Raw genomic sequence first — 25,248 nt, forward strand, 5'->3', positions numbered from 1 at the left:
AACAATTCGAAAGAACGTTCAAAACTATTTTGAATTAGCCTAGTTCTTTTTATATGTGAGAAACGTATAAGGTGCAGATTTGGACTCGACAGCATTAACTACAACGCAGTAGCTTTGTTAATTTAAGATATCTTTAAATACAAACATTGCGACACATGCATTAAGAAACGTTCTTTCGAATACCCTGAAACAGATAATGTTCCGTTTGTCACCAAAAAATTCACAAATATGCACCTTTCTTGGGACCGTGCTAGGTACTCCTTTAAGTTTCCCTCATTAATTGCTCTCTGCGATAGGAGAAACGTGCAAAAGTGTATTCGTGCCCAGGAATTCAACAGTTTCATCGATTGACGAAAGAACGTTCCGATATGATAGCTGTGGCAAATGATTGTCGTATCACGCTTTTTTCTTAAACTTTTCTTTAAAGTGGGTGTGTTCAGCGCTCACTTTCGCAATTCGCTATCCTCTGTGACGAAGCAAGGGTGTTATTACGAGTAATGCGCAATACGCAGAGTGTATTTTTATTGAAGTGACGACACGTTTGCAGTAACGAATATTTTAACTGTTAACAAAAATAAAATGGATATTGCTTTATTTAGTTTTATTAAAATTTGCTACTTTTATTTGTACAGGAAAATATGCAGCCCTCGTGCTAATATTTTCTTACCAGTTCGTTCATTTTTTTAATTAATTTAATCAAGTTCTCATACGTTGTCACGTCTACAGTGGGTGTAGAAAGTATTCGTACACCGATCAATTTCCCAAAAAACTATGTAAAATTGTAATTTATCAACTTAATTTTTATAAACAATGACATTCTACATATTCTCGGAAAAATCTCTAGAATAGATAGATTACAAAAAAAAATAGCTATTTATGTAAGTTGCGAAATTAACAAGAAAAAAACAATTTCCTTCGTAGGATTTCCTTTTGATTTTAAAATTATTGCAACTATTGTAAGTGTTAAATTAACTAAATTATTAATTAGAAGTTAATAAGAAGTGGGATCTTTTTCCATTTCTCTATTAGAACCATTTTTAAAAGTAGTTTACTGGAAATTTGATGTTTTCTAATTCGTACGGAGCAATAAACTAATGTGTTTACGTTACAAACTCTACTGTAAATGGTACGTCATAAGAATCGTACAAATACTTATTGCTTCTATACTTTTACCCACTTTTCGCATTTTTTTGTTAATTTCACAAATTATATTAACTAGTAAATGTTGTTTGGACTATATCTACCTTAGATACTTCCGATAATATGTAAAATATCATTGATTACAAAAAAAAAGTTAATAAACTACAATTTCACACAAAAGTGTTTTGGGAAATTGATCGGTGTACGAATACATTCTACACCCACTGTAAATGTGTATATAAACACATGCATGTATGTAGAATTCGTTCGAAAGTTGAATAACATCAATTCCCCATGCATAGAAATCATCTTAACAAATTTGATGTGTTTTTGACATACCATTCTTAAGGTACAAAGCCAATTTTCTCGTATTTTCAATTTCAAAATCATAATGTCTGAGACAGTTTAATTTTGAATTCTCTGACATGACATTTTTGAAATTTATTGAAATGACCAACTTCTTCAAATAGAGTAGGGTTGTTAAAATTTAATTGTAATAGTGTAAATGAAAATGAAGTTGGGTGATCCTTCCGTATCAGGTTTGCAGTCTGAGCTCTGAATGCTGCAAATTGGTCGAACCGTTATAAAACGGAGATACGTTGAGTACATCTAAGCTTCGAATACGTTCATTTTGTTATTGACGTGCCCGATCAAGGTCGTACTTAAAAAAATTTTCTATACATTCATATAGAAACCACCATTATCGCCGAATACGTGTTCTAATTATAAGCATTATCTCTTTCCCATTCATTTTTTTTTGCCTCCATCGGGTCAAAAGTTTACTCTTCCGTTCTTCTTTGTGTTTCTATCTGAAATTCGCTATCGTTCGACGCGAGGAATGTGCAAAATTATTTTAAGACTCGTAAGAATCGTGTGTTTACGATTCCTCAGTGTTACAACAACACATAAGTATCTCCCTTTCGCACCAATAAGTAACAAATACATTCGAAGTTGTAAGCAGCTGCAACACTCGATTATTTACTTGTCCTATTTACCCACTCGTCATTTTATCTCCGTTAATTCAACTCCATTTAACCAACAAACGTTACTTCTATTAAATTTACGCTTGATCAATCTTAAAAGTTTACTCTACTGATTTAATCGCCACCAGGAAGTACACAGTCCCAGGGAACTAATTTACAATTATATGCCTAACGATACTGGAAAGTCCTCTCGATAGATTCCACAAATCTGGTGTAAGATTGAGAAATGCAATGTCCAAGTAAAATAATTTACGATCGTGATAAAAATAATCATCGTCTAATTGAACGTATCAGATTTCGTACTCCAAGCTTCGACGATGCTAAATTTAACATTGGTGTGTTACATTCAAATTATTTCGATTATTTATAAATATTGGAACTTCTTATCTAGTAATTTGCAATTACTACACTTGGGTGTGTCCATAACTTTTTTTTTTAATTTCGCTCATTCCTTAAACTCGTACCACGCACATCCTCCGTGTATCCTTGCGTCATGCTTAATTCCCTTTATCTGCGTGGACGAAGATAGCATGAATGATGAAATCAGCAACATAAGTACGTTAAAAAATTCTTGTCGTTACGCGGAAACGTACATCGCGACTCCGATGCATCTTCAGTTCCACGTATAAAAATTCGCGAATCGCTATCGAAATGTCATTAAAAATAATAAAAAAACAAACTAACAGGAAGGAAGTAATATCAAGACTGGTAAGTAAGCATTTTCGTTCTGTTCGCATGTTGATCGATAAAATATTACGCCAATCATGAAAGTGTCGATGCAAAAACGTCAACTCGGAACGCACGAACGGTGTTTTGCCGCTGCACAGCCATTGCTCGCTATGTTTCGGTCAGTCACGGCCGTCGCTACGGGATTCGCCTAATCGGTGCCACGCGCTATCGGTTTTTGTATTACATTTTTAATATTTCATTTATACTGCAACTCAACAAAACGGAGACAATTGTCCACTGTTTAAATTTTAATCACTAATTTCCCGTTTTTGTATCTTCAATTATTCGACTTTTGCTAATTTGGTAATTATTTAACAATTAATTCAATCTATAATTGTATATTATGTTGTTAATTTTTAATAAAAACAGCTACCTATAAAAAAAACCCTCTCTTTAGAGGAGAGTTTACCCTCCCCCCCCCTAAACACTAACTTAAATAACAAAAGATTAAAGTATCGAAAAGTAGAAACATTAAGCTTTAAAATGGTTTTCTATTCGTCAATGTGGGGCGAATTTTAACGAAGTTACGAGAATTTGATGGTTATTATTCAAGCACGTGGCGACGATTGTGCAGAACGCATGACGACGGCCCTGATTCACCGATATAGAGCGAGCGAAGCCTGCGCGTCGGCAAACAGAATTCGTGCGTCCTAAATTAATATTTTCTGAATCTGTACGAACTAGAAAACGTTCCAACATTTGCCGCGGGTGGTTTTCTCTTCAGAAATGTTTGCAGAATCCTGTAATGCATAGTAAATTCGACCTAAACGAATAACTTTTCATAAAAATACAAAAGTATTTCGTGAAAAGTACTCGCGTCGGCAACTTTTTGAACTTCGGTGTTCATTTACAGGCATTCGAAAGAGCAAATAATTCTAAAGGAATATGTCTTCACATTTAGAAAACACTCCCCTATCTTTTAAGTAGTTTTCAAGTAGTATTACGTTTTCTCTAAAAATCGACCGTATTTACAAAATTGCGAATTTCTCAAAAACTAAGTGTGATGGAGCAATTTCACTTTCAGATTCGTATTTAGGACGAGGAACCGTATAAGAATCACCTAGTGTATATCGCGGAATCTAAAAAAAGTTTAAATTTGTTGGACAGTGTTACAAAAATAAGAGATGAATGAGGAGGTAAGATGATGCAAACATAGGGGATAGCTCTTAGGAGCAAATTGATAAAAGGGTATGCAAGTACTGTATTCTATAAAGAATAGTAACAAAGTTTCACCAAGTTATAATATCTTATTAGTGGTAGAGCAAATATTGTAGAAGAAAGTAAAGTAGTCTCAACACTGTTAAAAAAATAAACCAAGCAGCCGTATTCCCTAGTAGTCTCACCATTTTTGTTTAGAATTTTTATTATTAAGAATGAGAATGATTCAATCTAGACTAACGCGTGGCTACTAAGCTCCTTTTACTTCGTGTAATCGATCAATTTGTGTCCAGAGAGGCTCACTTATCACATTCCCTGATAATTAAGCATATTCCCAAAAGCATCGAATTTGGTTCGAATCGTTCGATTACTTTTTCCTTGTAGCAACTTTTAAGCCAACTTACACGCATGGAAAGCATCGTTACGCTTCCCTGAGCAGAGGAACAAAGTTCTAAATACCCTGTAACTCGGTACACGATGTCTTTTCGCGTGTTAGAGTCCCGATAGCGGGTCAACTGACGCTGATCTACCACATTATGGACATGCATCGCGACCCGGCAGGCCCCCAATCGCGCGCGTTACAACAAAAACAGATGAAAAGAAAACAAAGTTTTTGGGACAATCAAAGAGGGCGTAAAACGCGATATCGACGGTGGAAATTTTGCAATGAACCCTGACTAGATACACTCGACTGATCTGAACGAAGAAATCGGCCGACGAGCTAGTGCAGCATACATGTACAGTGAGATGCAAAACTATTCGTATCAATCATTACGAATATACAGCATCGAAATCCACCGTGACGTCAATAAAGTCTAATTGTGAAATGCAATGGTCATTAGGAACATAGAAAGCTCGTATGAAGGGAACGAACTGGACTTGTAAAATAAAATGGTCAATGAGGTTGAGAGATAGAAAGTTGAGATATGTATTGATAATAGGATTAAATCAGAGATAAAAAAATAACCACTATTCAGAAACATAAAAGTCACATTTTCTTTGTTGTTGGCGAATTACGTGGTTTACATAAATAACCTTAACCTTTTGCATTCATTTTATTTACAACTTAATATTCGCAAACTCATTGCAAACGATAAGTATGAATGTTTGTGATTAATTTAAACGCATAAAGCATGAGTTGCCATTACTTGTTCCGTGATATTTTTGTTTATACACCTACAAAACTTATAATGTGCATGCAATGTTTATCTATTTAAACTTCTCTACTTTTCTGCATACAGTTTTGTAACTGCAAATATTAATATTCTCAAGGTGGACATTAACCATTTAAAGGGCAGAACTCCCTGGATATTTTTTCACTTATTTGTCATAATCCATTTACTTACACTATAAACTTAAAAATACAAAATTTCCGCTCCCTTTCTTATTGGAAGTAGTAACAATGGGTACCAGTGACCTATAAAAGGTTTACGATTAGGATGATCGTTTCCTCATGTGTACATATATATATAAAAGAGAATATTGATTTATTGAACAGAACAGTCAATATAGTTCCAACTATACAAACAGTTCAATATTCCAGCTTATACCAGTTCAGTTTGTAATTAAAAATACCTAAAGTACAAGAATGACCATATCTCAGGATTAAAAACAACCAAGAGACATCAATCCAACTCCACTCAATCAATTCAACTCCGATAGATCCTACATACGTATACTTTATTTTGTGATCCGAGTACTTATTACTAATACCTATTATATTTCCTAACACACGGCAGCTTACCAAAACAATTCTCGAATAAAAATAACGATTCTGATTCACAGAACAGAATGATCAACAAGGTTGAGAGATATCAATGAGTAATTAAGCATTGTATACAAACAGTTTGGTGAAGTCTGTCTAGACTAGCTCAGTTTATGACTAAGAACGTCTGGAGTACAAAACTGGCCATATCTTAGGACCGAGGTCAAACGGGGCGCAATGTCTACGTAAACTTTTTGGATTGTTCCTACGTCATCAATCGACGTAGCGGATTCCACCTGTTTCCATTCAACTTATGCGTCCGCGACACACGAATACTTTTGCGTGTCAATGTACATGCCAGCCCCGATAGAACGTTACCGCGTCGATCGGAAAATGGGGATTAAGATTGTGCAACTTTGGAGGCCCGTTCGACGGCAAACGTAACAGTCGGAGCGATTTGCTGCGCAGTAACCGTTGCGAAATCGTCCACCCACGCGGGCTGTGTGTGCGTATTTATGAAATAATTCGATATCTATCGAGACGAGCGAGGCACGTCGGCCGATCGTTCCGGCCAATCGCGCTCGCCATGGACGAACTGCTCGCGCGAACACGACGGAATTAGAGCCACCAAATGCACACGTGCAGAGATGGGCAAAATTCAGTCATTAGTGCGGTACGAACATGCTAGTGGAAGATGAAACGTTTTTCGGCAGCTTTCTACCCTCTTTAGTACTATATTTTCTGAAGATAAATCTACAACTCTAGTTTGGTTGAGGTTGGGTTATTTGGGACCCTAGAGTATGGAGATCGACTGTATTGCTTGGATTCTGAGACAATATTTACAGTGGGCGTAGAATGTATTCGTACACCGATCAATTTCCCAAAACACTTTTGTGTGAAATTGTAGTTTATTAACTTCTTTTTTTGTAATCAATGATATTTTACATATTATCGGAAGTATCTAAGGTAGATACAGTCCAAACAACATTTACTAGTTAATATAATTTGTGAAATTAACAAAAAAATGCGAAAAGTGGGTAAAAGTATAGAAGCAATAAGTATTTGTACGATTCTTATGACGTACCATTTACAGTAGAGTTTGTAACGTAAACACATTAGTTTATTGTTCCGTACGAATTAGAAAACATCAAATTTCCAGTAAACTACTTTTAAAAATGGTTCTAATAGAGAAATGGAAAAAGATCCCACTTCTTATTAACTTCTACCTAATAATTTAGTTAATTTAATGCTTTGAAGAGTCACAATAATTATAAAATCAAAAGGAAATCCCACGAAGGAAGTATTATATACTTGTAAACTAATGTAAATTTCTTTTTTTTTACTGAAGTTTTAAAAATTAAACAGTTGTGCGAATACTTATTGCTTCAATATTTCTATCGATTAATTGTTTTCCTTTTTGTTAATTTCGTAACTTACATAAATAGCTATTTTTTTGTACTCTATCTCTTATAGAGATTTCCGAGAATATGTAGAATGCCATTGTTTATAAAAAATAAGTTAATAAACTACAATTGTACATAGTTTTTTTGGAAATTGATCGGTGTACGAATACTTTCTATACCCAGCGTATATTAGAACAGTAGGGACAAGGATAGTAACGAATCAAGAATGTAAAATGATTAAGCTACTATTAAATATAATGTTTTTGGCCAGTTTGATGTCCTCTTTAGTGTACTGTATTTTAAAATTTAATGTATAACACTAGCATGGTTAAGGTTGGGTCATTTTGGACCCAAGAGAATGGAGATCGACTGTATTGTTCCACTTTTGAGAAAATACATATAGTAGAAGAGTAGGCACAGGGACAGTAACAAATAAAGAACATAAAAGGATTAAGCTACTACGAGATATAATGTTTTTGTTCAGCTTCAGGCCTCCTTATAGTATAAAGCATTCAGTGTCACGTATCTTATTTATCAAGGATCTCTTCTTAACTTTTCATAATTTAAAAGAAAAAAAATTTCGGTGAATCCAAAATTAACAATAACAACTAAATTATGAATTAATTAAATTTACACAGAATACAGAGAATGAATGCAATAATTCCTAGTATATGGAAGTGGTCGATCACTGCGTTCAGCAAAGTTTGTTAAACTACAGTGGATAGAAACCTGACTTGAAAGCACGGAAATAAATCACGCGCAGGGATAATTTGAACGCACAGATGCATTTGTAATTCGTCTACTCGTGTATTAAGAGATTCCAGGCGAATCAAAGAAGCTGACAGTACTTAGTACGTTCTACATTTCGCAAACGCGCTAGATTTCGTTTGCGAAAGTTTCATTACCGCAACAATGCATGGTGCGCTGGCTCGTCTCGCTGGGAAATGCTTTAAATGACACGTTTCGTTCCGGTTTCTCTTTCGTTCCTGAAGTATGTAGAATAGTGTTCGTTCAAATTTACATAAACTCTTTGTACCAAGAAGTTGGATTGCCTGACTGCGAGAGAATAGATTTGCACGAACTTCTACACTGATTTCATACGATAATATTCTATCTTCGTCTATGACGTTACTGGCCAAAGTCTTTTTCTAGACACTAATTACTTGACGAGTTGAGACATTCGTCATGCTAGTATTCTTATTTTTATTAGATTTCTTAGAAAGAACATTAGAATCTTTGTAATTATTTATTGTAAGTTCAATTTCGAGATGGATGGTGTTATAGATTATACCTATTAAAATTTCTGTTGTGTTTAGATAGTGCATGGCATCTACCAATACTCTCTCTAACACTTTTGTGACTTGAATAGTGACCGTTGCGGTTCATCATGCATTAGTTCGTTTGGATCGATTAAACGCACTCTCAATTATGCGTTAGATCTCCAGTTCGTTTTGGACTCGAGAGAATGGAGATAGACTGCATTGTTCGACTTCTGAGAAAATATTTACAGTGGGTGTAGAAAGTATTCGTACACCGATCAATTTCCAAAAAAAAAAAAAAATGTAAAATTGTAATTTATCAACTTAATTTTTATAAACAATGACATTCTACATATTCTTGGAAATCTCTAGAATAGATAGAGTACAAAAAAATAGCTATTTATGTAATTTGCGAAATTAAAAAAAAAAAAAAACAATTAATCGATAAAGTATTCGCACAACTGTTTCATTTTTAATACTTGATTAAGAAAAAAAGACATTTACATTAATTTATAAGTATATAATAGAATAGATCTAGTCCAAACAACATTTACTAGTTAATATAATTTGTGAAATTAACGAAAAAATGCGAAAAGTGAGTAAAAAGTATAGAAGCAATAAGTATTTGTACGATTCTTGTGACGAACCATTTACAGTAGAGTTTGTAACGTATCTCATAATCGTACAAATACTTATTGCTTCTATACTTTTACCCACTTTTCACATTTTTTTATCAATTTCACAAATTATATTAACTAGTAAATGTTGTTTGGACTATATCTATTCTAGAGATTTCCAAGAATATACAAAAAGAAGTTAAGAAACTACAATTTCACACAAAAGTTTTTTGGGAAATTGATCGGTGTACGAATACATTCTACACCCACTGTATATTAAAACTGTAGGCACAAGGATAGTAATCCTTACTATCTTTAGGTGTAAAGGAAAGCAAGGATTTGTCTTTCCTTTGTAGCAAGTATAGAATAAACTTCCTTTTTCACTAATTTTTTGTAAAAAAATGTTGGTTGTATATGTTTGTGTATTTTACACAAACTGTATTGAACGCGTTCGTGTTTCAAGTAGCACTGCACACTTTTACCAACACGTGCGAATTGTTTGAAAGGAGGTATCAATATCCTCAATAACGTCTTCATGTCAAGAGGAAGTTTATGGATTTCCTTCTTAACGAAAACTAATACGCAAAGAATTAAAATAATCTTGAAATATGGAATAATGAATTGTTTTTGAGTAATACAACGATAATAACGACATCGAATGCGAAATCCACTAATGACGACGACAAAAAATTAAGGCAGCATTGCAGAGAAATGCAATTGCTTTCGGAACGATGACGCATCATAGATGATCGTGCTTAAAATTACGTTTTATTGAAGTTATCATTTGATAAGGTAATCGAGTTTCGAAGTGCGCAATACTTCCTGGACTTCAACTTTATTGATTTACAATCTGTATAAATCTTTAACCCATTGCATCAGAAAGAAAAGGATGATGAAATCTTGCGATAAATATTAACTATTATTGAAGGTAGTTGTTCGTCGAACCTACTTGGACCACGTGTGACGAATTCTAGCTGACTCCTCGCTATCAGTAGTATTAAGTGGTTTTAGTCCGCCCGTGAAAATACAGGAAGACATACGTAACTGTGACGCCCACTTTTTAATAGAATTATGCATTGTAATAGTACTTGAAATGCTGCAATTATGGATATATGATTCTGTGGTCAGATTGCTTATAATTAAACTTTTAAAGGACTTTTATATTATTAGATCGTTCCATTAAAAAGTCTTAAAAAGCACATGAGTCTTACTTATTTTCCCGTCAGCCACTACAATTAGGAATAAAAATCCCATTATCAGATAATTCTGTGACTCAATTAATACTGTATTGTGATTTTAACAACATTTTTTATATTTTGTCTTATTTCTTCTTTTTTCAAACTTCAAGACATGAAATTGCGTTTATGACAATTTTAGTTTTCCAGCTATAATGTAGTTATTGTACTCCAGAAAAATGTCTGGAATATTTTGTTCATCGAGAAATGCTTAACACCTTGTGATCATATTTTCAGTGTTTAGAAAAATGCTTTTTTGAATATGCATATGTACATATGAAAATTTTGAGAAATAAAATCTGCATTTACCGACAGCATAGAATGATTCGGTTATGGTTTCTCCAGATGGAGCTCATATGCGTATTTTTAATTTATTTGAGATGATAGAAAACTGCGGACTTTACTTTGATCACTTAATCAACGATTGCTGATGTACTTATTCACTTTTTCTTTATTGGAAAAAAACATTCTAAAATGTATGAAGACCAGACGACTTGTTTGATAATAAATTATAGAAATTATCGATTTATAGATCATTACTAAAAAAAACATTATAGATCCATTCGCACGAGTACCATTTCCAAATCCCTCCCACATGGAAAAATCATTTTCGTGTGTTTATTTTCTTAACTTTTGAATATAAACAGAAATATTGTCTTGAACTACGTTATTGTAGTCGAATAGTGAACGATATTTTCTCTATTAGAAAAGAAAATAATCACTATTCTAATTACATTTACCTGATGAATGTGGAATGGTGAAAATAATAGAACAAGACGACGTGTATAGCTGATTACTATTTTTATTGCATTGAAATAAACAAAATAATACGTAGGGTTTGTAAGATCATTGAAATTATTTCGTATGCGTTGCTTGATACATCGAAGTCGCATCACAGGCGACAGTGTCTTTAATACTTCGTCTAGTTTCTGTACAATTAAATAAATAAATAAATAAATACTTACGTAAATAAATAAATAAATAACATATAAAAAATGTTCCGAGGATATACAGTTGCATTGAATACAATCGTAACGATATCTGAGATCAACGCTGATTCGATGAATAGATCATGTAATTAATGTTAACAACTTGATCGTCGTTGATACCAATTACTTGCCATCGAAGTTGACATCGATAACTCTTTCTCTCTATAGCAATAATTTAATACAACCGTAAATTATCTTTACAGAGTCATAAATTAAATACCTCACATGTAATGTTAAATAACGCAATCTCATTTAACATGAATGATGGTGACTTTTAAACATCGAAACGGCAGTTCCGGAATCGTTCGCTTTAATGATTCGTCCTAATTGTATATTCATTCGCCTATCAAACGTAAAATATACAAAATAATTTCGTCAAGGATAGAAATAATAAAGAAATGAAAAGTTATGTCTGTTGCATGCTGAAGTAGGTAAAATTCTCATTTAGACGAAAATTGTCGAATAACGAATAAAAAAAATCTGAATTAAGTAGTCAAATTTTGAAGCTCTTCTTACGTTAATAATAAACGCATTTCAGATTGTAGAAGCATCGCAGTCTCGAGTCTTTCTTTCACATTTTTCAAGTAAATATTTATCACAATTCGGGAACCGCTGTAATGAAAATAATGAACATGAAGTGCAAACCTGTCTTCTAATTCTTCTAAATACATTTCTCTTGCAGTGGCGCAATATTGTTGACAACGAGTCGCAGTGAAGCCTCTGGTAATGGCAACGAAAGTCAGAGATTGAAAAAATTGCTATTTAAATAAAATAAAATATAAATTAACCGTTCTTATGAGGAATTGTGAACCAACGTCGCGAAAAAATTACTATGCTCTGGTTTTGTACACAATTGAATACAATTTTACTTCTTTCTGGCGAGAGGAGTGTAAGGTAATTGTAGAAATAATTATCAATGTGATTAAATTTCCAAATACTCTGGATCTATATATCGTTCCCATTCTCAGAGGCTTGATACTCGTTATCCTTCACTTCTGATACTTCATAACACTTTCTATATGCTATTTCAACTTTGCGTTAACAGTCGTTAGGCCACTGCGCCTAACTTGAACGAAGAACTAACAAAATGTACAGTCGAGACACCGAATGTAGCGCGATTAATTAACAGATTACGATGTAGGCCAGTAATCCTCAGCGATGGAGTTGCAATCCATCGTCATCAAGATCGAATGACATTCGAACGAAAACGAATCGAAACGTTTACGAGAAACGAAATCTGAATACAAAAGGAAAATTTCGATTTTGCGTAATATCGAATCTTATTAGCATTGATGTTGCGGTCGAGGATGACTGGTCTGATCATCTACGATAAATAAATAATAAATTAAATTAGCTAAATAAATTACTAGAAATAGATAATACACACTCGTGCAGGAACGAATAGAATGTTAAGAAAATCGACGCAGACAGTAGAACGTAGTCTAATGTGATATTTGAAAAGAGCCATCGTGGACACGTAATTTTCTTCTGCGTTGTCTTCGTCGCGTTCTTCCATTCCTTGGTTACTTAGTATCCTAATTAGTGTAAGTTCTTTAAAGAGTGTAAGCTCGGACGGAGGACGGTCCGTAATACTGTTCAGGTGACCTAGGGGTCGAGAGATTATATGTATATATTTTTCTTCGTTCTTAAGCGTTTTGTTCTCTCGACTGTCTTCATTTCCGCCCTGTATCAGGCGCGACGACGTACTTTGAAATTAAATGAATTGGTAGTCGTCGCCGTTGTACTCCCGAGACTCCTTGAACATCTGCAATTAGAATTAAGCATTCAACGTTTAAACGGGTACACGTTTTTTACATACAATCGTTGGTGTTGCATTCACATTCGTTAGACATGCGTATAGGTACTAATTAATTTCTATTAAAAATTGCACGTTGATTAATACACTTTTTTGGGCATATTAATTCTACCTTAATGGAATATTTGAATTGATTTCATCATTGTATGACAATTATCAATGTAATGATTATGTTGTTTAGATTTTTAATTGTATTTGGTATTTCAACGAACACGTTTGAAAATTACTTTTTGTTTGAAAATAATTAACTTGTAATTATTTGTAGAATTACAGCAACGATATTTAGTCGAGTATAATAATATTCATTGATCAATATCCATTTGAATAATTGCTGCATTTTCGTCTTTAAGATCTTTATGCATTCTTGACAAAGTATGAAATTTTACTTTCTTACAATATATCGGGAAAATGATGAATAATTCGAATTTAATAAAATTGGATTTGAATCGAAGAATTATTTGCTTCCATTTTGTTTTGTCTCTGATTTAAGTGTCACACGATACAAGAAAATATCGAACTCAAATGAATATGAATCAATACCGTGGAAGACGCGTAATTATAGCTAAATTGCGCGTAAACTAGCGAAACGTTGTGTTGGGGGAAGGCCGCACGTTCTGCATAGAGTTCACGGTGCCGTTAGGCGCGTGCCAGCAATTCCGCTACTTACTCTTTATCGGTTAATTATCGCTACGATTGCATTTGTAATTAGCTGTCAGCGGAAGAACCGGACGAAACCGGATCGTCTTGCGTTTATCGATAAAAAGTCAGTATTAAGCGAATCATTCAGGATCGTGGCGACAGGTTATCTCGTGACACGAATGACGGTACTTACATAATTATGTTGTAAAACGATTCCATGTTTTAATGATAGTTTTATAGCCCGCAAGTCACTATTTAACCAATATTTTTTTCTTCTTTATTTCTAACACGACTTTCCTCTGTTTTCAAATAAAATATAGGAGGGGGGACAGATTTATATGTATATAGGTCCAGTTTGAGAAAGAATAGATACGTTTAACTTTCATTTGAGTTCGAAATTTTAATTAGCGTATTTCTACAGAAAGTTCGAATTTAATAATGAATATTAATTTCATCTTTTGTGTAATATCAAGAAACAAGCATTTGAAAGCTTACCAATGGCAAAGGTGGAACCTTTTCTTCGTCGACGAACATTTCTGGATTGTTTGCTATCATGCGCATGATGCGTTGCAGTGTCTGGAATCTATTGTTCGTGGAGGATCTTCGTCTACGACCTCTGAAATTAGAAAAAGAAGATTCGTTGAAAATAACGGAAATTTAGACGAACGAAGTTGATAATTTTTGGAGATGTAACGATGCTTCACGTATGGGACTCGCGATATCAAATTTCATGATTTTCAGATAATTTACTCCTGAGATATGAAGCACAACACTGGTCATCATGCATGCATACACGTCCACACACATCCATACTTGCATAATCTTGAAATGGTTTCACTTTTTGGACTTTATTTTCGAACTCAAGGCATTTCGAAGTATCGAGGAACGGAAAAAACCGGGAAGTGGGTGTGTAAAATTTTGACTGATAGCAATCCCTTCTCTCTGTCCCATTGAACAGTCGAGAAAGTGACAGACAACGGTCATCTTCAAGGTAGCCAACGAAAAGCAGCGAAATTCAACCCTTTATGGGCCGAATTTTGTTTCTGCGGACAACTTGCAAGGCATTTACTTTGATATTTTAGGTCGATAGTGCTGCCAATCGTTATCAATACCGTTATTGGTTATCAGAGATATTATATAATTAACATGTATACGTCATCTTGTGGAAAAACTAAAATTATTTGGTAAAATAATACTATTTGAACCTCGATATATTAGCATGTGATCTGAAGGGTTCATGGGCCCATAGAGGGTTAAAGATTGCGCGCATTTTGCGACATGTTCTCAGCCCGTGCAACGGAATATTCGCACGGATAAGTCAACCAGTTATTTTCTCATTGGTTTTCTCCTTTTTTTTTTGGGTGTTGGAAGGAGAGATGGACGCGTGGAATGGCGTTTCGCACGATCACGCGTGTGACATGTGTCAAAAGTAAGGAAATGATGACACGTGCCGATAGAATACTGCCGAGCATGCAATGATCAATCATTAGGAATATCCTGGTACAAATTATTTCACGCCTTATCGCTGGGTATGTGCACACGTAGCGCCGCAAATTCATAGTAATCGCGTAGCCGTAATGTTATAGGCGTAATTAATATTCGCAATTAACTTTCGCTCGAATTTCGCAGCGAATATTCGCAGCGCGAGAGGACACGGGTTGAAACGTGATCGACTGTCGAACTTTCAAACATTCTTCAAGTGTAGTGAATTATTGGTCCGTAAGGAAAAAAGGACGTTGTTTCGATCTGTTGGTTGACAACAGAATAATAGAAGCAGTGTCCTGGTTATATGTAACATCCAGTTTGCGTTTTAGTGATCAAATGTTTGTAGGTATTCTCTTTTTCTTCCATTTTCTTATATGCTTCTTTTATTCGCGTATTTCTTACATTTTATTTTTATTAGGTTGTCCAGAAAGTTCGTTCATTTGAATTTTAATATATATTTTATTGAATTACATAGGCACCATTTTGTTCTATAACCATTCCGATATATTTGGCCTTCCAGACTTTCCAGACAACCCAATTTCAATTCAGACTATTATATTATTATTCCCTTTATTTTTTAGATGAATTTATGTTATTCTGACGAAGATCATGGTGTAGGTACGTATGATTTGAAGTTGCGTAATTGAAGTAATGCGTAATTAAATATTTTGTCATTGATCTAAATGCACACAATATTCTTTATTCATGCTTTAGTAGAATTTTCAGCTGTGTTTAGAAAATGTCAGTAAAATTACATTTTAAAATTTCTAAAATTGGCGAATCTGGCATTCAAATATGATATTGTGATTATATATTAGTAGTGTATAAAACATAGAAATTGTATAGCTGATATAAACTTTATAAATGCTTTCAAAGGCTAAATTAGTAAAAAAAAAAAAAAAGAAAAAAACAAATAATAATAATAATAATATTGCGATAGTATTAGATATTCAACAATGGGACAAACATTGACTCGTAGTACTATATCAATGTCTCATGCAATTATTGTTATAGAATAGCCTTTTAATATACACTTTTAATATGACCCATGAATAAGAATTGTTGTCGTGTTAAATTATTGAGCCTCGCTCTAAAAATAAGTCGATAGTCGTGAAAAAGACTGCCATCGCAAAAACAGGTTCGTTAGTAAATAAATTCCACAGAATCTCTCTATAAAATTCCAGAACCTCGTTAAGCAGCCAAGAGAACCGTGTATAAAATTTGCAGAATCCCCGACATCTACTTTCTCAAATAAAAATCTTTCTTTAACAAAACAGTAAATCAAGCCCTTATCCACCCACGCGAGCACACACGGCGCCATCCTCTTGAAACGAATGTCCAGATAGTCTTCGCGTTTGTTTGACTCTTCGTCTACGTTCCCAAAAGAAGCGGTGAAAATCGTTTCGCAGCTCACAATGGTCTATCAGAGAAGCTGAGAGCCGCTCTTTCGTTGTTCGATAATGTTTCCCTTTTCTGCATTTTCCCTCGAAACGAGAAAGTCAACCGGAAGTCTCCTGACACCTGTTCGCGCCCCTTCACGTTCTTGCCGAGTTTACGAAGAAACGATGAGAACGGATGGGAATTAAAGCGCGCGCAAATGTTGGCATATCGGGACGAGGATTTTCGAGCAGCCCGTTCCTTGCTCCTTTGACTTTAAGCGAATTCTCCACGGCGTGTAACGTCTGAATACGAATTTATTCGGATGGCATTCGGAGAGGTAACCAGGTTAGAGGTTCCATTATGTCGCTGCGTTTTCTATCCCCGTACGACTCATTCCATCTTTCTTTCCCCGTGAACCACTTCGTCGCGATTATATTATTCAGTCTGCGTAGTTACGTACATGCGCGAATACTTGCCCGTTTCGCTACCCCCAGCGACGAACCATCACTATACTCGCATACGTCCTATAAATACAAATTGTCATGCTTGGCTTGCGAGTAAAGTACCTTTACGAATAAGGAACTTTTTAGAACAAGTCGAAGACTGAAGAATGGTCAAATATCACAATTTTAATTTGCGTTGTGGTTTACCTCTCGGCTATTTTATTTTTAATTTTTTAATCTCGACATCTGATATACGTTAATTTGCTATTTGACTTAAATCGTTTCTCAACCATGACTGTTTCACAACTTTTAGTGAGCTGCGACTAACTTGTATGAGTTGAATGCTCTTATTTCTTTTTCAATCAGTGCACTCATGTTTTATTTCATTGTTTCTTCTTCGATTAATTTTTAATATGCTTTCTTTAACTTGCTTTTTGCCTTATTATTTATCTTGTTCTCTACCTCTTATACTATTCCATGTCTCTGTCAAATATATTTTTCGAATATGTAAAGCATAGAGTTTGAATGAAAAGTATCAACTTCCTCTCCCAAGCTGCTATAATTCGTATACTATAAATCTGCATATGATTTACATATTCGTTTAATTGCACATTTACTTTGAAATTGTCCTGAATTTTCACGCCTTTAAGTAAAAATAAAGAATCCATTCCAGGAGGAACTCGAAAGACCCAAGAAGGTGAATGTAACACGATGTACCGAGCGATGGTTGACATTTGCTAGAGGTCCACGATATCTTCGAAGTATCTTCTGGTTAGTAAGCCATTCTTTCTCATTTCTTTGCGCGCGATACGTGACAGCTCGTTCTCTTGCATCGTTAACTGTAGACCACCCCGTTTAGACCTTATTCGACGTCTGGATCAGCCTTGTCATGCGTGGCGACGGCCGAAGGAACAGGGTGGAAGCAACAAGTTGAATTTTAATGCCATCCGACTACTCCATCCTCGGACGTGCGCTACATTTCGTGCAGATTTTTTTTCCTCTCCTCTCCTCAACCCTTTCGACCCGTGATGTAACGCCCACGGAGACGAGCGATACGCGCATTGGAATTCTTCCACGCGGAAATTCCGCGACAAACCGCGGGAATTATGAAACCGGTCAAAAATAGACGACGTGCTTGTTAAATGACGCGTTTCGTGTACGTTCGGAGATTCCTGAACCCAGAATCATGAAATTGCACTACGAGAATAACTATTTCTTTCCTTTTCTTTTTAAATAGATCTTTATTCTTAGCGCCGTCTTGTAAGATGATGCAATGAACGGTATTCTGTCTGTGTCTCTCTCTCTCTGTGTGTGTGTGTGTGTGTGTGTGTGTGTGTGTGTGTGTGTGTGTTTTGCCTGAGGAATTAACGGCGATCGAGACGTTTTTTCTTCGTGATAAGAGTAAGCGCCAGTTGTCACTGCTCGGGTTATAGTTTCACATCTATTGATTTTAAATTAAATTTTTCTTGATTTAGTATGTATATTTGGACAGTCAGTTCCATAAGTATTTATACCTTCTATATCTATTGAAAAATTTGTCTAAATTAAATGGTAGATTTGATCTTCCCAAATAATGTTTCATTATAAATATGATATATAGCTGCACTTGCATATTTTTAATATAATTATAAACACTTAGACATGTTATATCGTATTATATTCATTATAAATATATACATGAATAAACTTATCTATACGTAAAGTTTTGAATAAATATATGTGTAATGTTTACTTGTGTACGCATTTATAATGAAACATTTATTTGGAAACATCAATCCTATCATATGTATAATTTAGACAAATTGTTTCAATAGACATAGACGGTACTACTTATGAGCCTGACTGTATACACCAATTTTATTTTCATCGGTTTGATATTATTTCCAATTTTTTTAATAAAAAAACCGGGCGTACTTTTCGGGACTGGAATTTTTACAAGGAACGTCTGCCGATAATGTTTGATAGCAAGTTGTACCCCCCAAAATGTCGAAACGGTACAGATGAACTCGAGCATCGACCGTTGCACAAAATCGACTACCGTCTTTACTAAAGGTTATCGCCCATAGAAACTAATCTGAAGAGATACGTTCACATTCGCACTACTCGCAACCATTTCAAGTATTTCCCACGGTCGATAAGCGATTCTCGCGCGAACGATAATGAATCGATGTTCGACGATAAGTTTGAATAATAATCGTAGGAAATGTTTGATTGCCCGGAATAAGGAATTTTAACCTACTTATGGTTTTATCGAACAATCGTTTAGAACGTTTTCGATCATTGAATGGAAACTGAAACGGTCTCTTAAAATTGGATTGCACAAAGTACGAATTGTATATTCACAAATTAATACAATAATATAAATAAACGTCTAGTCGTAACCATAATGATCATTGCAATATATCCTAAATTAATCAACGAGGAGCAAAATACAAAAATTAAAAACGTTCTAGATATATTGCCCTGAAGGACTCCGAGACGAGTATGATTATTGTAATTTGCATTAATTAAACTCGTTCTCAAAAAATATTTTCTTTATCATGTAAACAGCTCATTGGACGCAGGCAGACGTAATCTGTGAACGGATAAAGATTCTATGTATGATTTTTAGAGGTATGTCTTCTCCAAGACAATCAACTGGCGAAGAAGAGGAGGGGGAGATTGATACAAAAATAGATTCGAAGATGCGAGATAAGGTAATATCGTCGAAAGTCTTAGCGGGATTCAATAATAACCAGACGCCACATTATTCGTCATATTTAGAGAAATTTAGATTAAAACGCGCGATAGGAGCGTAACGCGCTTTTTATCTGGGAATTTTGCACCGCCAGTAGGAAGAAGTGTTAACAATTTTTGGACACGCCCGAGACTGATAACAGTGAACGGTAATTCACTAGCGATAAGGGTTGACCTTCGTGAAATTACGTAATTGGTCACTTACACTTTCGCTGGGTCCACCACGCCGAATCCAACGGGGATTGTCGTTAATTTTCCCATGACGTTTTTCAAGTTCAACAGCGTTTCTATTTCGGCGAGTCTCTGGTCTGAAACTCGCTTTTGCCTGCTGCAAACACAATAATCATATATGAAAGAAAATCTACCTCGGAGGCATTAATTTGTGATTTAATAAATTACTAGTAAAGTAAATCACAAAAATACTAAAAGTTGGAGTAATTTTTTCCCTTATACATTTCCAGCCAAATTTATAAATTAATTTGCTCCAAGTAAATAATACAAATATTTATTATTATTTCTAATGTGACACTTATTAAATACAATAATTGTCCTGTACACGAAGTACTTGGCATAGCTCTTTGAACCAAGAGAATCTAAACGCGTGGGGGCTTTCTTATCTTTTTCGTGTATCTGTATTTATCGAAATGGTGGCTATAATTAACTCAATATGCTGAGAAAATAGATACGAGACACTTCACGTAACAGTGAGAATTTAATCGTGCGATACTTGAGGTATTTTTTTCGCTATGTATTTTATGCCTATTCACGAGCAATTAACGTTAGTAAGTAATTTAATTCGCTGGAAATGCACATTTAGAAAATGTTACTTAAAATAAAAATCAAATGTATTCGATCATTGATTGTTTAATTTTATTATTACACAGTGGCTTGAATAACTATAGGCTCAAAGATAAATATTGAATACTTCAATGAAAAAAGAAGTCAAAATCTCCGAAAAGAATTTGTATTGCTCTTAATATAGAGTTTAATAATATACATCTACTATAGTTAGACCATGCTTATAAAAAAATAACTTTTTCATGATATTATGGAAAATTACTTCGAACCTATAAATTACGCACACCACTGTCTACAATTAATAATAAGTAACTTCACACTTCGACATTACTTCGCATCGTCATACATCTCTACTGAAGCACTATCAACATTCGAATAATGCGAATGCTGATTAATCCCATAATTTTACGTTACTTTCCGAGAGCACGCACGACGATAATAGCACTGTTTTTCAGTATCATTATCCAAACGTGTATCAATGACTTTGCGCTAATCCGAGGTGTAATTTCATCAGCGAGCAAACTTTCCCATCAAGTGTAAGCATGTGAAACATAGAGAAACCGATGTTGCAAATCATTCCCGTGAGATCACTTGTGACTGCAACTGCCACGGAAACCTCGCTAAATAAGGGAGCCGGTCGTTGTTCCTTGCACGTCGCTTTCCGAATATACGACGCGGGAATCGACGCGTTTCTCGTTTCCCACGTCGGTATTTAATCGATTCGATTAATTGACATTTAATCGATTGTTCCCTATTTTTACTTTTAAACATTTCATGTTGAATTAACAAAGTTTTCATTGATATTATTGCTACAGAGATAGGAAAAATTCTTATTTAAACGAAAATTTCGAGAAATGAATTTAAGAAACAAAATTTTTTGAAGAAACAATAGAATCGTCCTGTGCTCGGTATGTATTAATTATAATTTTGTTGAGATGGTAGCATTCTTTGTTCTTATACCTCGGGTGTAATTTAAAATTTTTAGTTTTGACTTTTCGACTCATAATTATGAATGAAGAATTGTCACATGAAATGATACGAAATTATAGAACATACAATATATAAAGTGAAATTACATTTCACGTGGAATGGATAAAAGAGTATCTGAATAACCCTTTAACCGCCCGAGTATACTCGGGTGGCTACTATGTGTCGAAAATTCCACTCCCGAGTTGTTTATATTTATTTTCACATACTTGTATTAGGATTAATGTTACAAAAATTAATCAGTAGATATCAATTTTCAGTCCCATTTTGAGCCCGAAATGACTTTTATGAGGAATATATATGTTCAGTAAATAAAAATCGTTCATAAAAGAAAATGTGTTATTTTTTCCATTTTTTCTATAATGTCTCAATTTGTCTCAATTTGTCATCAGGTAGAACAGAGGTACATTTATTATTCTAAAACGTACTTTCCACCTATTCAAATAATTAGTTTTATCTAATATCAATCTTTCCGTTCGTTATGCATCAATGACAACCCGTTACTAAAGGTAAATTTAATTTTACTGAACCTATCCCGTAATATTCAAATAATCTATCCATATTAATTTTCGTTTTCCTTATCGTTATTTTTGACCCTCGCGAAGATCTCACAGAACCATTGCAACATCGGTATTCATAGATAATGTCACGGTGAGCGAGGCTATCAAGTATACGTGGGAGGAAACTCGCGTTTTCATATTGGCAGTGGAAAATGCACGCGGGGAAAAAGATATTGTCTGTGATAGAGCAAGCTGCACAGGATAATACTGTTTGTCGATCGTCGTTAATTTCGCTTCCTTGATCGACATGCTAATCTCCCGAGCGTTTGTGGGAACAAAGCTCCCGTTATCTCAATCGAGAGCGTTATCGATACATCCATAGGAGGCCCATAAAAAGGCAAAATGTTGCATTAATTGAAACAGATTGATTCGCGTTCTGATTGAGTAATCATTCTCGTCTTTTTCTATCGATCTATCAACGATTTCAAGGAAGATGCCACAGCGATATGACAAAAATTGTCGTGACACCTGGGAAATAAATCGATCTGTTAGATATCGATTTAGATATCGATTAGGATTGGAACTTGAAGCATGTCTGACGTCGCAGTGGGATTTTCCCTTCTTGGATCAAAGTAAGGGAAAATTTTCGCTCTTAAGAGCATATGCAAGCTGATTTCAATAAATAGATTTTAATAACCAGGCTAAAAATTTTTTCTATATAGATTTAACTTTTCACAATATTCTACGATAATCTGCCTTCTAAGGCATTGATACACTTGCATACTGCAATTGCACTTTCTTTTTAAATGAAACTATTTTATATTGTTCGTGAATCGATTTCTTGGATCGTTCTGTACATGAACGGTACTATAATAAAGTAATCAAGATGCAGGTAATTTAGAAGAAATTCCAATTTATCTATTTTTTATATATATATAAAATATTATATATATAATATATAAAATGAAATATATATATGAAAGTACGTCTTACTTTCTAAACAGTATAACATGTATACTAGTATTTTTGCATCCGTGAAAATTTTCATATATTTTACCATGTTTCGACTTGCATAAGTGCATAAATGCATAAACATCTGCAGTTTAATAATTCAGATTTCTGCTCCGAGTGTGTCAGTATACATGCAGATGCAGTTGCACTTTTTCAACATGGATCTATTTCATTGCTCAACGTTTCTTCATTGGGTTGCAAATATTTTCGGATACTATATATATATATATATCATATAAATACTCAAACGTCTCACAACCTTCTGATTTTCAGATATATATATATATATAAATATATATAAATATAACACATATAAGTACTCAAACGTCTCACAAGCTTCTGATTTTCAGATATACGTTGAATTTAATTTTTGTGTAATAACAATTAATAAGGATAAGATTGAAACCAATTGTTCGAATTTGTGTGCTAAACTCTTAATAACGTGATGGATAGTATCCGAAAATATTTGCAACCCAATGAAGAAACGTTGAGCAATGAAATAGATCCATGTTGAAAAAGTGCAACTGCATCTGCATGTATACTGACACACTCGGAGCAGAAATCTGAATTATTAAACTGCAGATGTTTATGCATTTATGCACTTATGCAAGTCGAAACATAGTAAAATATATGAAAATTTTCACGGATGCAAAAATACTAGTATACATGTTATACTGTTTAGAAAATAAGACATACTTTCATTCAAGTTTCGATCCTTTTCCTATGTCTGTCTGTGTGAATGTACTTAAATTTGCATAAAAATCCAGTCTTGTTATTATAACGAACACTATTAAATCACAGAAAAGGTTGTCTGTGATTATTTTTCTATTCTCGCTTTGAACATGAGTTTAGCCCAATTACTAAAATCATTTTACATATCGAATCGTTGGGAATGTTCGAGCGTGCACATCGATCAGTTATTCAGTCGCGTGGGCGCGACGATGGTCCAAGCGTTTTGTTCATAATTTTACGCGGGAACGCAACAAGTTGTGGGAGACTTTGAAACTAGGGGACTCACGAATGCCCCCAACTTTATCGATATCTCGGCGAGGACACGTCAAGTACGTCTTTCGTATCTTTCGGCTCGCGGTTCTAAGAAGTCACGCCGTTTTCGCGCAAGGACGTCAGTTGGAAACTCTCAGCACGCGGTTGTTTAAAATTGCGCAAAAGTGAGCAAACTTGGCAGCGAGCTGGCTCCGGATCTCACGTACGAATCAGGTATCAATGACACAAATAAAATGAACTCTGATCTCGACAGCAGTGACTCGATAATTAAAAAAATGAAAAATACACTTGTTGACCGAGCTCGCGGATAAAATATGCCGCTATAGTAGACATTCTATTCGAACGATTCATTTCTAAACGAATTCATATTTTCTTTGAATTGACCAACCACCAACTGCACTTTTATGCATGAATCTATTGAAATCACCGAAGATCGAGGCAAAGTATGAAGTTTTTGTGTCACGAATCGTTCCCAATTCGTCACACGCGAGTCGAACTCTTACCTAAGGTTAAAGGGTGGCGCGGTGTACGTCGCCTCTTGCATGAGTACCGTGACGAGGCATGCCGACAACAAAGTGATGAAGAGACTGATCCTTGCTCCTTTTAAGTTTCCCATTATTCCAACGAAACGAATGGAACGTGACACCAACAAGTACACGTCGAATCGCGGTTATACGAATTTCCTGCAACTGGTCACACGAGCGGCACTCTTGTTCACGTTGGATTAGCACTTGTCCTGTACAGACGTGTTTCACAGGTAGGTCGTGTATCGGGATCTATAAATCGTAATCGCGTTTTTGTATCGGTTTGCTGGCCCTATCCTTGTCGCTTTTGTCTCTTGGTGAACTGTAGCGTACCGTCGTTCGCTTCGAGCATATATACTCGAAGGAGAGTGCCGCCTCCACCTCCCCACTCGGCTCCGTGGCCCATGCCCCACTCGACCGGATCCTCCCTCGCTTTTATCTCTTTCCTAGACTTCGACCCTTTTCCCTGGACTCACCTTTCTCTCCAGGGAACCGTGTCGGCAATTAGGCGAGCAGCCACTCGCCACCGTGTTTCGTCCGGACCACGGCCGCGAAATCGCGCGGAAAGTTCGTCCGTCTTCCACGATCACGGTGCAATCGCGTGACGTACCTAACCGTGCTCCAATTTTCTGGGAGATTTTCTTCTTTTGATCGATTCCACACTTTTAATCAATTCTGCCGTCGTTATAGTTCGCAAAGAGATTTA

The 25,248-nt window shown here is 35.0% G+C and overlaps 1 protein-coding gene across 1 annotated transcript; it reads right to left on the reverse strand.

Annotated features, from left to right (window-relative positions):
- Window positions 1–11,017: 11,017 nt before the first annotated feature.
- On the reverse strand, window positions 11,018–24,848 carry LOC128888650 (uncharacterized). Its single transcript, XM_054145713.1, has 4 exons — window positions 24,522–24,848; window positions 19,923–20,045; window positions 14,169–14,289; window positions 11,018–12,983 (listed from the first exon to the last, which is right to left on the reverse strand). The coding sequence occupies exons 1-4, from the start codon at window positions 24,632–24,634 to the stop codon at window positions 12,933–12,935; spliced, it is 408 nt and encodes a 135-aa protein (XP_054001688.1). The 5' UTR covers window positions 24,635–24,848; the 3' UTR covers window positions 11,018–12,932.
- Window positions 24,849–25,248: the final 400 nt, after the last annotated feature.

Source organism: Hylaeus anthracinus, unplaced genomic scaffold (genome assembly GCF_026225885.1).
Source record: "Hylaeus anthracinus isolate JK02 unplaced genomic scaffold, UHH_iyHylAnth1.0_haploid 11994, whole genome shotgun sequence".
Classification (NCBI taxonomy): Eukaryota; Metazoa; Arthropoda; class Insecta; order Hymenoptera; family Colletidae; genus Hylaeus; species Hylaeus anthracinus.

What these genes read in the sequence shown, in the direction of transcription:
- LOC128888650 (XM_054145713.1), bottom strand. Translation starts at nt 24,634, where the DNA reads ATGGGAAACTTAAAAGGAGCAAGGATCAGTCTCTTCATCACTTTGTTG. An exon ending in GCGCCACCCTTTAACCTTAG is followed by an intron (nt 20,046 to 24,521) that starts GTAAGAGTTCGA and finishes TTGTGTTTGCAG; the next exon opens with CAGGCAAAAGCGAGTTTCAG. An exon ending in GTGGTGGACCCAGCGAAAGT is followed by an intron (nt 14,290 to 19,922) that starts GTAAGTGACCAA and finishes TTCTAATTTCAG; the next exon opens with AGGTCGTAGACGAAGATCCT.